Source organism: Carcharhinus amblyrhynchos, chromosome 9 (genome assembly GCF_965287045.1).
Source record: "Carcharhinus amblyrhynchos chromosome 9, sCarAmb.v2.hapA, whole genome shotgun sequence".
NCBI classification, from domain to species: domain Eukaryota; kingdom Metazoa; phylum Chordata; class Chondrichthyes; order Carcharhiniformes; family Carcharhinidae; genus Carcharhinus; species Carcharhinus amblyrhynchos.
Genome location: NC_137332.1, coordinates 91,773,456 through 91,792,103, shown reverse-complemented (window position 1 = coordinate 91,792,103; position 18,648 = coordinate 91,773,456). Strand labels below are relative to the sequence as shown.

The following is an 18,648-nucleotide window of genomic DNA, read 5'->3' as shown; positions in this document are numbered from 1 at the left end:
TGGGTTTTTTGTGGCTGGAATTTTCCAGTCCGCAGGCCGGTGTAGAAGATGCCAATGGTGGCATGTCCAATACAGCAGATATCCCTGTGGACGGTTCATGGCAGTGGAGTTGATTGACTTTTATTTTGCAGTCTTCTCCTCAGCCTTTGACATGTATGACATAGGACAACTCCTGGGAGTCACGGGTAGCTGTCTCCGGAATTCCTTATGTGGATAGTGTCTCATAGTTTGAAGGTCCTGTAAGGTTTATGTCATATTTGGCCCCTTTTTTGGGCTCTTTGATTTTCTTTGATTTTGCTATCCAGGTTAAGGAAAGTGAGGCTAAGCCTCGTCTTAAGGTGTCAGTCAAAAATAGCTTTGCTGAGGCTATTCCCAACATTATATGCGACATTGTCCTATAATTGAAAAAGAAATGTGCAAGCTTAGTTTTCAAAAGAGCCCATCATTTAGTTATTCAAGCTGTTTTTGAATGCCTTAGTTGACTTGCTCAGCCGGGGCATTTGAAGATGGGCCTTGTGATTGTGCCTCACTCCATCTGGGTTCACGAAGGTTTGAAACTCCCAGCTGGTAAATGGGTCCCATAATAGTCCATTATAAGGACCTTGTGTGCAGAAAGATTGACAGTTTTTCTATGGCGTTGTAAGAAGTAATAGAGGCCACTACTCCATGGCATAGATTTTGAATGGGCATTAATCAGAATCAAGAACATAGAGCCCATAAATGGCCCAATGAAGTCTGCATGTAATCACACCCAGGATCTTTCTGGCCATTCCCAGGGTGCAAGAGGCTGCTGGTGGGACCTTCTGATTTTGCACCACTTGAACAGATTATCAATGTCCTTGTCTCGACCAGAAATCCCGGGTGGCTGTGATGCAAGTTGTGGAGTATTGACCATTGGCTTGGATGAGGGACAACCACCCGGGGTCCCCACAAGATGATATCATCCTCAATGCCCAGCTCTTGATATTTGGAAGTATGAGGGTTTAGATCCTCTGGTCCACCACTTAGAACAATATGACATAGTTTTGTCAACATGGGTCCTTTTCGATCCAAACCTGAGTTTGATTGGTGAATATTGGCAGATTGTCCATGAAGTTTAACTTCATGGACTTCACTCATCTTCGGGGTGAGGGTAAGCTAGTGTTTGGGGCAGAATGGGTTTAATCATCCGAACATATATGACAATTCAAAACCTTAAATTTCTGTAATTCCCAATTCCTGCAAAAATAAATCCATCTTCCATGTTAGTAGGAGTAGAGTTAAATTCTCTGCTAGTCTGAAAAAGGGTGGAGAAAAGGGTGATGTCTCAAATGGACATCATTCTGTTATCACTCTTCTTTAATCTAACAAACAAGGTCCAGGATCACTTCCATTTAGCAATCCCTTCTTTTAAACACTTTCCTTAGTACCCAATTCCTGAATTTTCATTTCTGTTGTGCCAATTGTGTCAGGAATAAATCTTTCGACCTGACAAGAAATTTAACTTAAGATCAATCCAGCACAGGATTGAGAATCATTATGGTGCAGAAGGCGGCCATTTGACCCATTGAGTCTACACTGACTCTTTATCACAGCTGTCTTACACAGGCCCTGTCCCCACCTTATTTCTGTAACCCTGTGCATTTAGTACAGCTAATCCACCTAACCTGCACATCTTTGTACTGTGTGAGGAACTCAGAGGAGACGGGGAAAATATGCAAACTCCACACAGTCACCCAAGGTGCAATTGAACTCGAATCCCTGAAGCTGTAAGGCAGCAGTGCTAATCGACATGTAACACCACGCCAGCTTAGTCAGGCTTCTGAAGAAATAGAGGTTAAGCTACTCAACAAGATTATAACAAGGAAAGGCAGATGAAAGCAGGAAAGGAGCTCAACAGTTCTGATGTCCTTATAATATTTGTGGATCATCATTTTAACACACTGAATTTGCAGCAAAAGCAGACTACTAAGGTCAAAAAGCAATGACCAGAACAGTACGATTGAAGTAGCAAAATCCACTGCGTAGCTTCTTGTTGCATTCAAAAGAGATGACAGAAGAGGGTAACCAGGAATGGAAGAAATATAATTAAATATTACCACACCTGACCTCAGAGTTGTGCGCCATCGAGGCATGAGGAAAGTATTTGACAGCTCAGTGTTCCTGACTCCCAAACACAGAAGTGCTGTCTGTTGAGCCTTGCAGACTCAGCCATATGTTTGCCCATCCTACCTTCCCCAACATCTACCAGATCCTTGGTGCAAGTGCCCCCTCCCTCTCTTGGCCAAAAAGCATGTGTTCCAACCCTTACAGCTACATGGGTCAGGGTGGCAGTGTGCATTCTGAGTACAGGTAGGAGTCAGACTTGAGTTGCACCAGGGGCAGGATCCCAGTGTGCACAACAGCGAGTCGTCATCATCCTCCAGCCTTCAACCAAGACTCTCAAACATTACCAGCCTAGGCACGTTAATAGGGTCGGATGTTTCTGGGAGTATGGTGGTGGGATGACAGGAGAAGGGAAAGGGTGATGTAGTGGTTTGAGGGTCCAGGTTGCTTTGGAGGAGGAATAGCGGCTGCAGTTGCTCCTGGGGTGTGGTGGGTGTGTGCATCACCTCACTGCACAGCACCAGCTCGGTGAAGCAGGCTGCAGTGAAGGAGTCCCTCGCTGCCCTTTCTTGCCGGACACCTGCCACCGCTATCCGCTGTCTTTCCTCCAGCTCTTCATATGGTAGGGTGCCCACCTCGCCCTTCCGCTGCTCCTCCTCCACCTCCTTCTCCTCCAGTTGGTCTCCCCACTGCTGGGCGATCTCGTGCAGAGTGCAGCAAACGATAATGATGTGTGAAGGGTCATACTGGAGGGCCCCCCCAGAGCGGTCCAAGCAGCAGAACCGCATCTTCAGCAGGCCGATGCACCGCCCAATGACAGACTGGGTGGCTGCATGGGCCTCGTTGTAGCGGGTCTCCGCCTTGGTCTCGAGCATCCACACGGGTGTCATCAGCCATGACCTTAGTGGATAACCCTTGTCACGCAGTAGCCATCCCGGGTACCTGGGCTGGTCTTCAAAGAGCATGGGGGATGTCTCGCTGCTGATCACAAAGCTACCATGGGTGGCATGCATCGACCTCCGACGGTGATCTTCAGTTGACGGTCGCAGACAATTTGGACGTTCAGGGAGTGGAATGCCTTCAGGTTCAAAAATTGTGGCCCTGCATTGGGAGCCTGCAAGGTGATGTGGTTGCCATCCATTGTCCCCTGCATATTCGGGATCCAAATGCAAAGCCGAGAGCCCGGGCCTCCTGCTGTGCACAGCCCACATCAAAATTAATGAACTGCTCTGCCAAGACATACAGGGCATCTGTGACCTGCCCCACACATCTGTGCAGGAGGCCTGGGAGATCCCCGCTAGGTCGCCACTAGGGCCTGGAATAACCGGAAAGATAGAAATTGAGGGCTGCCGTCACCTTCACATCCACAGGGAGAGGGTGGCCGCTGCTCCCCTGAAGCGCCAAGTGTGAGAGCATCTCACAAATGTGTCACCCTGTGGTCTTGGACAGGCATATCTCCTCCAAGACCACCTGTACCTCCTTGTCCTCAGCACCCTCCGCCTTCTGTGTGCCCTTTTGGGAGGCTGCTCAACTACCCCCTAGCCCTCTGCAGCAGTCCCCTGCTCTCCTTCCTGAGGGTCTGGTGGTGGCTGCTCTTGCACTGGTCTCTCCATGCTCGCCACCTCCTGAGCCGTCGCCGTCGCCGCCTCCTCCTCCACCCCTGCTGCCACCAACATGGCCGGCTCCAGATCAAGCAAACCGAGATCCATCTGCACAGTGGGGTTTGGAAAGAGCGTGGAATGACGGATTATTCTCGTTGGCTGTACAGACCCAGCACCATCCCAATCCCACACTTAGGTCAGCATCCCCATTTGTGGGAGCTGGCAACACCACACAATCCATGGTGCCATGCATGGCCCGATTTAGGATTGTGTGAGATTCCCATCATGACAAATGCTGGCACAGATTATGCAGGTCGGTGTGAAGACATTGGCAATGGGCACCCTTGAGCCATTACTATGTATGCAACTGCAGCATCTGTTACAGGCACGTGTTGCTGGTCCGCTTCACAGGGCAAGGACTGCAAATCAGGAGCAGATGTGTGCCCAGTGACAACAGATTCCATGCAGTCTGTGTCTGAACTTCTGCACCATGGCCTGGAGCAGCACCTGCTTCATCTGGTTAGGATTCAGTCAGCACACGGTACACTCCTCCCCCTCCCCGGAACACCAGCACTTAGTCGAGTCCCTGACCACACCCTGCAGCAAGACAATGCCACTGCAAAGTGCTGTGGAGGGGGAGGGTGAGCGGGAGCCCTCAAGGCTGCTTCCTACAGTGTGCAACAGCGCTGTCCGGGGAGGTAGTGTGGGGGCAAGAGGGGAACGGGACTCCCTGACGGAACCTCACCTGGAGAGCTGTGAGGAAATAGAAGCTCCCCAACCCTCATTCCCCTTCCACAGATATCACTGGTCCATGGGGCCAAAACCTGAAGGCAGCAGGAGGAAAGCCACCAGGCATCTCCAGGGCCTGCCTGCAACATCCCCTGTGGTCTGCTAGCAGTACTTACCTCCTTACACCAGTTCAAGGCTGCCAAGCCAAGTTGAGACTTTTATATACCTAGTCAGATTTGTGCCAAAGTTACTTCACACCAAAGAGGTGGGAGACGCAGATGTGGGCGGAGATTGCCGTGTGGATTCTGATAATGGGATGTAAAGGTATGCAGACTCATGCTAATCAGCGGCCTGCCGATTTTCAGCGGGTTCCCGGAGGTGCCATTTTTTTCTCCGGCCGGGAGATGCGCATGGATCATAAAAGCTGGCGCGGAACCCATGAAATGGCTGATATGCACATCTCCCTGCCTGACCCGCCAGAAAAGTCACGGGTCGCGATGGGAGAATCGCGGCCAAGCTTTCTGTTTTTATCACTTGTTTGAGGCTTCCAGCACTTGTTACTGCACAACACAGAACATAGAACATAGAACATAGAACATAGAACATTACAGCGCAGAACAGGCCCTTCGGCCCACGATGTTGCGCCGACCAGTTACAAAAACAATGACCCACTAGCCTATACCAATCCCTTTTCGTCCATAAACCTATCCAGAGATCTCTTAAACGCCCCCAAACTAGACGCATTTACAACTGCAGCAGGCAGGGCATTCCAATCCTTCACCACCCGCTGGGTAAAGAACCTACCCCTGACATCCGTCCTGTAGCTACCCCCCCTTAATTTAAAGCCATGCCCCCTCGTGCTAGCTTTCTCCATCCGAGGAAAAAGGCTATCACTATCCACCCTATCTAAACCTCTAATCATCTTATATGTTTCAATAAGATCCCCTCTTAGCCGCCTTCTTTCCAACGAAAACAACCCTAAATCCCTCAGTCTCTCCTCATAGGACCTCCCCACCATACCAGGCACCATCCTAGTAAACCTCCTCTGCACCCTCTCCAACGCCTCCACATCCTTCTTGTAATGCGGGGACCAGAACTGCACACAGTACTCCAAGTGCGGCCGCACTAGAGTAGTGTACAGTTGCAACATTACACTGCGACTCCTAAATTCAATCCCCCTACCAATAAACGCCAAGACACCGTACGCCTTCTTAACAACCTTATCTACTTGATTCCCAACTTTCAGGGATCTATGTACACACACACCTAGATCCCTCTGTTCATCCACACTATTCAAAGTCCTCCCGTTAGCCCTATACTCGACACATCTGTTGCTCCTACCAAAGTGAATTACCTCACACTTCTCCGCATTAAATTCCATCCGCCACCTCTCGGCCACAGTGTCTATTGGAATCCACCCTGTTTTTCCATTTAGCCAATTAACTCACCCAAATGTTTCTGGGTGAGGTAGAGGAATATTATTCCATCTCTTCCTCATTCAGGAACTAACCCAAGTTCCACCTTCTCAGCTTTTGACAAATTGTATTTATTTATTCAGATCTATTTGCGTGAATCCAGAACTCAAAAATACCACACACACTGATCTTTATTTGTGCGAATTCCATATCTCAGGAATAATATCCCTCTCCCTCACCTGTCAATGGGTTTGTAATTTCTAGTCACAGGAAGCAGAATATTTCCTAAAGGATTAAAGACTTCTATTTATATGTCATCTGATCCCAGAAACATAAATGTGCCAACCTCAGTGCTCAAATGCTGAAGTCAGACTTGAACCTGCAACATTCTGACTCAGAGACAAGATTGCTAACTAAGTCAAAGTCGACAAGAACTAAAAATGTTTCTGTCACATTAGATTCAGGTTCTAAGGGGTTAAGTCCGAAGGCTGTGTACAAAATCCTTTCTCCTCTGCCCTCCCTATAAACTAGCAGATCCGAAAGATTGATTTGATCTCAAGTGATAACTAATTGGAACTACATGTGTCAGTGTTGTCTCTGTGTCTAGGTGGAAAGTGGTAGGAGTGGTGAAACTGATAGAGCGGCTCCAGAAGTAAGGAACAACCTACAGACTCGGTACTGAACGAGGATCCTCACATTGAGCAAATGCCACTGACTCAAACAGAACCACACTGCAGAACAACCATCAACTGTCTGAAAATACCTTGAGCGATACTGGTCTGCAGTGCACCCTCCCATCATCAGGTGAACTGTGTCTGGACAACTCCGTCCCTACTTGCCAGGTCCTGGTCCCAAACATGGTGTCCAATGAGATTAAGATCAGCATTACAGGAGTGCCTGATTGACTAAAGCAGGTGACATAGATATAGAATCTTGCAATGCAGAAGGCCATTCAGCCCATCGAGTCTGCACTGACAGCAATCCTACCCAGGCCCTATCCCCATTACCTCATGCATTTACCCAGCTAATCCCACTGATACTAAGGGGCAATTAAAATGGCCAATCGACCTAACTCGCACATTTTTGGATTGTGGGAGGAAACCGGAGCACCCGGAGGAAACAGACATGGGGAGAATGTGGAAACTCTAACAGACAGTGATCCAAGCCAGGAATTGAACTTGGGTCCCTGGTGCTGTGATGCAGCAATGTTAACAACGGTGCCACCATGCTGCCCCCAGGTGAGTTTTCATCCTGCTTTGAGTGTGTGAGTGACCTGGGTTAATCCCACACTCCAGAGACAGTTTAGACAGAGCTCTGTATCTAACTCATGCTGCACCTTCTCTGAATGTTTGATGAAATAATGTCAACGTGGAGAAGTTATTCCATCCCCAGTTTAAATGTGGAGAAGTTATTCTTTCAAGCTCATATCCCAGCGCTTTTTAAATATGATGAGGGTTTCTGTCTCTATCACCTTTTCAAACAGTGAGTTCCAAACCCACACCATTCTCTGGTTGACAAAAATACTCTTCAACTCCCCTCTAATCCTTCCTTCAATGACTCTAAATCTCTGCTCCCTGGTATTGACCTCTGTGAAAAGTCTGACAACACCAGGTTTTAGTCCAACCTATTTATTTGATAATATACTCACTAGCTTTCGGGGTTACCCCCTTCGTCAGGTGAATGGAGAGTTCTGGCCTCAGACAGAGCATATAAAGCACAGACAGTTTAGAGATTACTGATTAAAATGCGAATCCTTACACCTAACCTGCTGTTCAAGACCTGAAGTGGCTGATAATGTGAGTGGAAGGAGCACTGATCACAGTTTAAAGAGATGTGTATTGTCTCCAGACAGTACAGTAAGTGAGGTTTTGCAAACCCAGGCAAGTCATGGGGGTTACAGATAGTGCGACATGAACCCAAGATCCCTGTTGAGACTGTCCTCATGTGTGCAGAACTTGGCTATCAGTCTCTGCTCAGCGACTCTGCGCTGTCGTGTGTCGTGAAGGCCGCCTTGGAGAATGCTTACCCGAAGGTCAGAGGCTGAATGCCCGTGACCACTGAAGTGTTCGCCAACAGGAAGGGAACAGTCTTGCCTGGTGACTGTCGAGCGATGTTCATTCATCCGTTGTCGTAGCGTCTGCATGGTCTCCCCAATGTACCATGCTTCGGGACATCCTTTCTTGCAACGTATCAGGTAGACAATGTTGGCCGAGTTGCAAGAGTATTTCCCTGATACGTTGCAAGAAAGGATGTCCCGAAGCATGGTACATTGGGGAGACCATGCAGACGCTACGACAATGGATGAATGAACATCGCTCGACAGTCACCAGGCAAGACTGTTCCCTTCCTGTTGGCGAACACTTCAGTGGTCACGGGCATTCAGCCTCTGACCTTCGGGTAAGCATTCTCCAAGGCGGCCTTCACGACACACGACAGCGCAGAGTCGCTGAGCAGAGACTGATAGCCAAGTTCCGCACACATGAGGACGGTCTCAACAGGGATCTTGGGTTCATGTCGCACTATCTGTAACCCCCATGACTTGCCTGGGTTTGCAAAACCTCACTTACTGTACTGTCTGGAGACAATACACATCTCTTTAAACTGTGATCAGTGCTCCTTCCACTCACATTATCAGCCACTTCAGGTCTTGAACAGCAGGTTAGGTGTAAGGATTCGCATTTTAATCAGTAATCTCTAAACTGTCTGTGCTTTATATGCTCTGTCTGAGGCCAGAACTCTCCATTCACCTGACGAAGGGGGTAACCCCGAAAGCTAGTGAGTATATTATCAAATAAATAGGTTGGACTAAAACCTGGTGTTGTCAGACTTTTTACTGTGTTTACGCCAGTCCAACGCCGGCATACCCACATCATTGACCTCTGTGCTCAGGGAAATAATGTTGAAACAATCCCATCAGCCACTTCTGCCATTTCCCTCTTCCACTTAGCCACTGGGCAAACTTCCATTAATGCTCCCCCTGACCAAGACCTGAACTCACATCTTTCTCTAGATTCTGTCCTAAATCCATTTATGCCCTCTCTGAACTTAACTTGTCCATTCAACCCACCTCCTGTCCCCTTGTCACTAAACAGCTGATCACACAAATTCCCCTCCTCGTTCCCAGGTTCGTTGATATCGTTCTCTCCGTTCAGATGTTGTCCCACTCCTTTAAATTTGCTGTAACCACCTGTTCTCAAAAAAAAACTTGATACCTACGTCCTTACAAACTACTGTCTGATCTCCAATCTCCCTTTCCTGTCCAAAGGCCTCGACTGTGTTACCATCTCCCAAAGAGTGGAAAGGGACGTGAGTCATGTGAGGGATGAGGGACAGAGTGAGGAGTCAGAAGAGCTGGGGGTGGCATCATGTGAGGGGCAAGAGGATTGATGAGGGATTAGGAATAACTTGCCAAGATATCCAAGAATCACAGAGTAATTCTCTGGGTCAAAGTAACTTTAATCTTCAAAATTACTCTGCAACACAGTTTAAACCACAAACAGAAATTAACTCTCCAAGTCACTGCCTGATCAGTCTCTTCTCAACCTCTCTTCTACATTCTCCTCCTGTGTCCCTCTCTCCTGTGAATGTGCTAATTCCACGACTCACATCATCACTGCCTTGGTTGCTGCGGGTCTTCCTCTTCTGATCTGCTGTCAAACACATCCGAAGCAACACATCCCACACTGATGTCAGTTTGAAAGCCTCTGAGGATGTTATTCCCACACTAGAAATCTCTGTCAACCATTTACCAGGGGAACTGAGACAGCAGCTGAAATAAGTGAGGTTTTATTCAGATGGGACAATGACAAGTTTAAATCCCCACCTGATCTGCTGCTCAAAGTCTCCTCCGTTTCCCTGGTCAGTTTCCCAAACTTCAGGAAACTCCTGTTACTCCAGAAATATTGTGATTGGCTGTGAGAGACGTCAATCAGAGAGCCCACCCACTCTGCCCATTCTCTCCTCTTCCTCTTTCACAGCTGCTTCACTTCCTGTAGGGACTGAAAACCAAGTCAGGAGATGGTGAGTGAAGGAGCAGAATTTATAATAATTACATTGCATCATATCCACACTAATGTTCAGCCAGTCTGACTATCCTGTGGGGAATCAGGTGTGGAAATACCCCTTATGCTGTGTGAGAAGATCCAGCTGAGAGACCTGTTTACTCGGTGCTTTGTGCTGAGCTGTTTGATTGGAGCTGTGTGTTGGATATTGAGTGTGTTTATTGGAAGCATTTCCCTTCTGATTTACAGGCTGAGTTTTGTTGATGGGTCATTGCTGAATATGAGAAGGTGAGGTGTAATTATCTGGGAAAGGCAGAGACACGTTTATTGAAATGTCTTTTAATATCTTCTTTGAAGATTTTACCTGAAGGCCTCGGCTTTTCCCAAAAGCCTGGGTTTGGATTTGATAGTTTTACCCAGTGCTGTGTCTGATAGCTAAATTTGGGATGTGGATTCTGAGTGAGTGCAGTGTATCTAATTTCCCAGAATAAACCAGAACCCTTCTATCAACTACACTGAAGCAACATTTTCCTTTGAATCATAGAATCCTACAGTGCAGAAGGAGGCTATTAGGCCCATTGAGTCTGCACTGCCCACAATCCCATCCAGAATCTATCCCCATAACCCCACGTACTTACCCTAACTAGCCCCTCCCCCCTGGCACTAAGGGTCAATTTAGCATAGCCAATCAACCTAACTCTCACAATTTTGGACTGTGGGAGGAAACCGGAGCACCTGGTGAGAAAACCCACACAGACATGAGGAGAACATGCAGACTCCACAGAGACATCACCCAAGGCCAGAATGTACATGCCGCTTCCAGCACTTTCTGCTCACTGTGTTTTAGAGTCATAGTTTTACAGCACAGCAAGATGCCCTTCTGCCCATCCTGTCTGCAACCGCCATTAAGCACTTATCTGATCCAATCCTGTTTTCCAGCACATGCTCTATTGCTTTGCATTTTATGGCATTTCAAGTGTTTCTTAAATGTTTGAGGGTTCCCATTTCCACCACATTTTAAGACAGTGAGTTCCAGATTCCCACCATTCTCTGGGTGAAAAAAGATTCTATGTATTTATATCTCCTGCCTCTTACCTTAAATGTATGCCTCCCTAGTTAGCAAACCCAGCCTAACCAGTCTCTCTTTAGAGTTGAAACGCTCCAGCCCAGTCAACATCCTAGTTCCCAGGTGGCAATCTTCCGCCTTTAGACCCTGCAGACCTTCCACCTATAGATCCTTTACATCAAGCCCCCTCCTCGATGATGTGCCTTGGCGATGTAGTTCTTCCGCCAGCCTAAATTAGAACATGCAGCTCCTGTTTGTAGACCTGAGGGATCTTCGAAATTCCTTGCAGGCATTGCACCTCTTTTACCAGGACCTACTCAAAATCTGGGTCACAGTCGCTTCGCACTGCAGTGCTCTCATCTGTCTGGAGTCACGGTAGTCGTCAGGAAGCTGCTGTTCAGGAATCTGCTTCTCCACCAATGCCATTTCCAGTGGCTGATGAGAGACAGGCTGTAGCTGCCGGGATGACCAGGGTTGGGACGTACTGGGTGGTGAGAAATGGCTAGATGATAACCCATAAATGGGCTCAGTGTACAGTGGTGAGCATCTGACTTGCAACCGATGCCATGATGCCATCCAAGATCTCAAAATGGTCTTGCTCGGTCCAACATCACACGTGGTCTCAAGGAGGAACAGCTGTGTTCTGAAATCCTGCTTGAGGGTACCCCTGCTTGGTTGGAATTTCACATTGGCCCCAAGTCTAGATCTGCTTCCCTGGGGCTAGACCCTGTCCACTTGAGGTGTCTTATGAAAATTTCCTCCGTGCCTTTTGCCACAGAATGGAGGGGTTTCTTGTATGGACTGCTGCTGCACACCTTGTACTTAATAGTCCTTGCCCATCACCCGGATTTGGCATGCCTTGTTGCTGTCTGGTGACAGATGTCCCCAGTGACAGTCCGTCTATGGAGGGGTCATTCACCCGATTAGCTCTGGGGATCTGAGATGAAGGGTGTTGCATGCAGCAGGCTCATACAACTGCCGACTGCACTGGTACACAGGCACCCAAGAAACCTGTGCTTTTTACGGTCTTGTGAAGTCCGTGGACCATGTCTTTGTTAATGGTCTTGGGGTAAACTCCCTTTTAGTTACTTAAATATTTTTTATTTCTGTTTTGTTTGCACTTCAGCCTGCTCCTGACTACAGGCACCGGTACGGTTGGGGCAGGGAAGGAGGAAGACCTCCTTGTGAACCTGCTCCTGGGCCTGGCCAAGCTTGCCAACAACACGTCCTGGCAGTTGGTGACTGAGGGGGTCCAACTTGACTGTCTGTCCCTCTACCATAACTAACATGTGCTTGAGTGTCCCTGGAGATGGAGCATATGGTGTCCATATGCACCGTTGAGGCCTCTGTGCTTGTTGGGCACTGCAGGACAGGAGTGTATTATTGACTCTTTTAATCACCTTTTGAGTTGATGTTTTCAATTTCATTTGTGCTTTGTTTTTATTTTGGGCTGTTCCCCTTTAAGGGTCTGCTCTCCTTTCATTTTCCCTTAGTTTATTTAATTTGGTTTAATTTGATCAACCAAAAAGAATGGCAACATCCTAGTGAATCTTCTCTGCACCCTCTCTAGTACAGTCACATCCTTCCTAAGTTAGCGACCAGTATTGCACACAGTACTCTAGCTATGGTCAAAGAGCATTTTGTAAGCTCCATCATAACCTCCCTGATCTTGTATTCTGTGCCTCAGCTTATCAAGGCAAATATCCCATATGCCTTTTGAACCACCTTCTTTAGTTCTTCTGCTGCCTTCAGGGTATTATCAATATGTATCCCAAGGTCACTCTGGTCCTCTGCACTTTGTAGCATCCTGCCATTCATTGTGTATTCCTTGCCTGGTTCATCCCAAAGTTAAAGTTTATTTATTTATTAGACACAAATGAGGCTTACATTAACACTGCAATGGAGTTACTGTGAAATTCCTCTAGTTGCCACATTCTGGCACATTAGGGTCATTGCACCTAACCAGCGCATCTTTCAGACTGTGGGACAAAACCGGAGCACCCGGAGGAAATCCACGCAGACACGGAGAATGTGCAAACTCCGCACAGACAGTGACCCAAGCTGGGAATCGAACCCAGGTCTCTGGCGCTGTGGAGTAGCAGTGCCAACCATTGTGCCATCGTGCTGCCCCAAAATGCAACATCTCAAAATTTTCAGGATTAAATTTCACCTGTCACTGTTCTGCCCATCTAGCCAGCCATATATATCATTTAACAATCTAAGGCTTTATTCCTTGCTATTTGCCACACCATCAATTTTAATGTCATCTGTGAAGTTACTGATTATACACATCCAGATCATTTCACTACAAACTGTGAGGGACCCAGCACTGATCGCTGCAAGATACCACTGGGCACAGGCTGTCAGTCGCAAAAACAACCTCTGACCATTATCCTCTACCTCCTGCCATTTGGTCAATTTTGGATCCAATTTGCCAAATTGCTCTGAATTCAATGGGATCTATCTCATGCGGAACATCGTCAAAAGTCTTAATGAAGTCCACGTAGACTACATCTACAGCATTGCCCTCATTTATATACCTAGTCACCTCCTTAAAAAAATAAATTTTGTTAGACGTAATCTCCCCATAACAATTTGGAAAACAAGATGAGAAATTTCAAAAATCTCCATTGAATTAACATAGCTCCTGAGTGTGTTTTATATTCAAAACATACTCTCGGGGAAAAATTGGTCTTCATCAGCACAACTCAAGCTCAAAGTGAATTGATAGCCCATTTTACATTCTGCCCGACTGTCTTTTCTATTGTCCTCACAGTGACTGATAAGATGGGAGTCTGCGTGGAGGAAAGAAAGTAGCCATGTTGTCTGCCCCTGGTCGTTAACCAGTGTCCTTGCTGCAGACAGAGGGTGTGCGACATTCAAATGGTGAAAAAAAAGACTGATTCCCACACAGAGGAATAGCGGATTGGCATTCACTATGGAACAATCTCTAAATGAAAAGTTAGCTCCTTAAACAAAGGGGGATCTAATAGAGGTATATAAGATTATGAAGGGTATAGGTAGAGTAAACAGTGGTAAGCTATTTCCTATGTTAGAAATGCACAGTACGAGGGGCCACGTGCTTAGGGTGGGGGGGTGAGGTATAACAGATATTAGAGGGAGGTTTTTCACACAGAGGGTAGTGGGGGTATGGAATGCTCTGCCAAGCAAGGCGGTGGAGGCAGGCACGCTGGAGTTGTGCTTGTCTAAGTAACTCTTAAACATGAGTGGGTTGGAGATGGGAGGATATAGGAGATTGTTTTAAATAAGGTTCATTAGCATTGGGACATCCCTGGTAATGTATAAGGATGTGGAATGATACTAATGCTTTTCTCTTTTAATTCACAGGATTTAAGTCGGTCCGCCTTGTTGTCCAACGAGGGGCATACATGCGATGGGTCGTACAAGGGCTGCTCTTGGATATTCGAGAGTAGCCTAGTACTTCATGTCGTTAGTGTGTGCTTAAACTGGACCGGATGCTGGGCAACACGACAGCTCAGTGACTATCACTGTTTGCTGTGCAGACACATGGATTTGGGCCAGTGTCTTTGGGAGTTTGGGCATTCTCCCCGTGCTTGCGTGGGTTTTCTCCGGGTGCTCCAGTTTCCTCCCACACCCCAAAGATGTGCTATCAGGCTGATTGGAGGTAATAAATTGTCCCTAAATTAGTCTTCCCTCAATGTGGAATGCCATAAGCATAGATAAGGGTCATGGGTGAAGGGGGTCTGGTAATGTTAAAATGGCGGCGCGGGCTCATTGGGCCGAAGGACCTGTTTCCCAGGCTGTTTTTGTTCTTAGTCCTTAGCAGAGGGAGTTGGAAGAAATCATGTTTCCTTTTCCTGCTTTACAGGAAGATTGTACCGTACTACACCAGCGAATACAGAGAGGATAGACACCACAGATAGATTCTGACCACCACCAAAGAAGCAACTGCACAACTGTGGGAAGACATCCAGTCCCTTCATAGCGAAGGTTGGACAGTGAAGTAATCATCTGGAAATCAGTCAGATCATCAGATCTGAAATGGAACAATTGTGTGTAGCCTTCCATTAGAATCAACCTTTTGAAAGTTCAGCTGTGAGCAATTGGTCAGAGTGAAGCTGAGAAGAAGTGTGATTGAGAGCTTCCAATAGTTTATTCTGCTTCTTTAACCACACTCCTACAGGTGAGAGGGTGTGTGAGGAGGACTCCACAGGTTCGTAAGACACCCTAACAGATGAGATGCATCCATTGACTATCAGTAACACAAGGGCAGCTCTATAGAAGAGAAACCATTCCAACTTGACGTGTGTGATCAAGCTTTTGCTAATCCATTTACATTCACAGATCACCAGTAAGCCATACTGGATGGAAGTCATTCAAATCTGAGCTGTGTGATAAGAGTTTTGCTCAGTTATCAGCTCCAGTGAATCACTGACTCATTCACACAGGCAAAAAGCAACGCACATGTGAGGTTTGTGACAAATCATTCTCTTCGTCATCGGAAATCTGCAAACACCAACGTTTTCAAACTGGGGAAAAACTGTTCACGTGTAAAGTGTGTGAGAAATCATTCTCAGATTCATTGAAGCTCTGCAAGCACCAACATATTCACACAGACGTGAAATCATTCAGGTGTAAAGTGTGCAAAATCTTTCTTATCTTCATTGCATCTTTGTGTATACCAACACATTCACATGGGCGAAAAATCATTCACGTGTGAGATGCATGAGAAATCATTCTCATCATCAGGCTACTTCCATAAACACCAACAGACTGTCACTAGGGAGCAACAATTTAAGTGTGAGGTATGTGACAAATCATTCTCAACATCAGGCAACCTCTGTAAGCATCAACATCTTCACACAGGGAAGAAACCGTTCAAGTGTGAAGTGTGTGAGAAATCTTTCTCGACGTCAGGTAACCTCTGCAAACATCATCACACTCACACAGGGGAGAAACCATTCACATGTGCAATGTGTGCAAATTCATTCTCAACAGCAGCGAGCCTTCGCACACACCAACGCACTCACACTGGGGAGAAACCATTCCGGTGTGAGGTATGTGACAAATCATTCTCTACATCATCAAATCGCCTTGTTCATCAGAGGATTCACACAGGGGAGAAACCATTCAAGTGTGAGATTTGCAATAAATCTTTTGCGAAATCGACAAGACTCCTGACACACCAGAGGATTCACACAGGGGACAAACCCTTTAAGTGTGAGGTTTGTGAGAAGTCTTTCATCCAATTGTCTGATCTCCTGACACACCAGTGGATTCACACAGCGGAGAAACCCTTCAAATGCAAGGTGTGTAATCGAGCCTTCGCAAAGTCATCTATGCTCATGAAACACCAAAGCATTCACACTGGAGAGAAACCGTACAAGTGTGAGGTGTGTGAGAAATCATTCTCAGAATCATCAAATCTCCACAGACACCGACGCATCCACACCGGCGAGAGGCCATTCAAATGTGAAGTGTGCAACAAATCATTCTCGCGGTCATCTCACTTTCATGTACACCAACGCCTTCACACAGGGGAGAAACCATTCCAGTGTGAGCTATGTAGTAAGGGATTTGCACAATTATCAGGCTTGTTAAATCACCGGCTCATTCACACAGGGGAGAAGCCATTCATGTGTGATGTGTGCGACAAATCATTCTCTCAGTCATCGAGCCTCCATGTACACCAACGTATTCACACTGGGGAAAAACCATTCCCCTGTAAGGTGTGTGACAAATCGTTCTTGACATCTTCGGAATTTTGCAAACACCAACGCACTCACACTGGAGAGAAACCATTCATATGTAAGGTGTGTGAGAAATCATTCTCAGATTCTTCGAATCTCTGCAGACACAAACGCATTCATACACGGGAGAAACCTCATATGTGACGTGTGTGTAAGAAAGCATTCTCTATCATCAGATCTCAGTGTTCACCAACGCACACACACGGGAGTAAAGATTCAAGTGCGAGGTGTTTAGTAAGGACTTGGCACAGTTATCAGGCCTGTTAAATTACTGGCACATTCGTAAAGTGAAGAAGCCCTTCAAATGTGTTACCTAGCCTCACACAGTAAACAACGCTCATGAAACATTGACACATCCGCACTGAGGGAAAGCTATTGAGGTGTGAGGTGTGACTGAGTCTTCAGACTGTCAGCAACACTTGTGTACCAATGTGTTCATACATGGGAGAAATCGTTCACATGTAAGGTGTGTGACGTCATCATTATTACTGTCTTCAAGCCTCCTGTCCATTAGAGCAGTCACAGAGTGGAGTAACCCTTCAAGTGTGAATGTTTGCGACAACTAATCTCCTGGTCCACCAACACACTCTTATAGAGGAGAACTCTTATCTTTGAGTTCCTGGGGTTGTAATGAAAGGACTTCAACATCTCTGGTCTATAGAGGGAGAGAATGAGCCAGGAATCCCATTCTTCGTCAGTGAGTCCAGTTGGGAAATCAGGGGAGGGCAGAATGTGTCTCGGCTGTGACAGTCTCCATTGTCTCACAACGTTCACTGTACTGCTAGGAAAAGAAACTTGCTGTCAAAGTTTTTCACCTTGCACTCATCAGATTAATCCATAAGAATATTAAATGATGAGGAAAACAAAACTTATACTGCATGAGAAGATGGCGCTGATTGGGAGAGGTATTGCCATGGAGAATGCACTGGTAACTGATGACAAACCAAACATGGTATTGCCCTGGGAAATGAACCAGGGAATGTCTGTCTCTAATCTTTTGTTCAATTGAAAAAGACTCACTATGTATGTGCTCCTTTTGTCTACAAAGGGCAGGGCCTGTGTGTGAATATATGTTGCCTCTTGGCTTCTATTCACACTCAATTCAGGAGAATGAGAGTCAGCATTTTCCCTGCTCTGGACCAGACGGCAATACCTCAGTAGTTCTCCACAGCATGATTTCTCTCCCTTCTTGAAAATAGTTACAACTGTCACATTCCTGAAATCAGCAAAATTCTTTTTCCTCCCGATCCATAGAATGAGTTCATGAAGTCTTGATGTCAGCAGAAGTCCTCAGCTGGAATACCATTGGGATCGCAGGCTTTGTTGTTTTTCATCTGTTTGTTGCAGCTCTCCCATCGATGGTGAAGCACCTATTGGATTCTACTACAGACACTGGGGGACAGACTGGAGGGTATCAGCTTCACTGTGGATTTATGATTGAGTTGTTGTTCAAAATGTTCTTTCCAGCGTTAACAGTTGGCATTGACATCCTTAAGAAGAGAAACACCATCCTGTGAACAAAGGCGATTGAGCCCATTTGACCTCGGTCTATAGATGACCCTGCTGATTTTAAAACCATTTTGTATATCATGATGATCAGATTATTGATTTTTTTCCTGGGATTTCTCTTCCCACCACATGTACTTCCTGATTTGTCTTTCATCTCACTGTTTGAGAATTGTGTTGGATGTGTGAAGATTTTCCAGATTGTCTGTGAGCTGTTCCTGGAATTCCTCTCTTCAGTTGAGCTGTTTTAGGGCTGAGATATTGATCTTCTTCCCCTTGGACTTTAGGGTCTTGTGATGTCTTGGTGCTGGGTGGGTGTCCATCACCAGTCAGATCTGTCCTACAGGCATCAGTTTCCCACGTGGATCAATTGATGCAGACGTTACTGAGAACTTTGAACTTTGAGGTATCATTTGTCTTTTTATCAAACCTTTGTATAATTCATAATTTACAATAAATTTATTTTTTTAGTTTAAATCAGATTACCTTGTTAATTTGTCAATTAATCTGTCA

General features: G+C 46.4%; 2 protein-coding genes across 2 annotated transcripts in view; both read left to right on the top strand.

Annotated features, from left to right (window-relative positions):
• Positions 1–18,648, top strand: part of LOC145348018 (uncharacterized) — a 649,120-nt gene that overhangs the window by 457,342 nt on the left and 173,130 nt on the right. The gene's annotated exons all lie outside the window — the stretch shown is intronic.
• Positions 14,753–18,617, top strand: LOC145347994 (uncharacterized). Its single transcript, XM_080196070.1, has one exon. It carries the CDS (start codon positions 15,574–15,576, stop codon positions 16,771–16,773), a length of 1,200 nt encoding a protein of 399 aa, XP_080052196.1. The 5' UTR covers positions 14,753–15,573; the 3' UTR covers positions 16,774–18,617.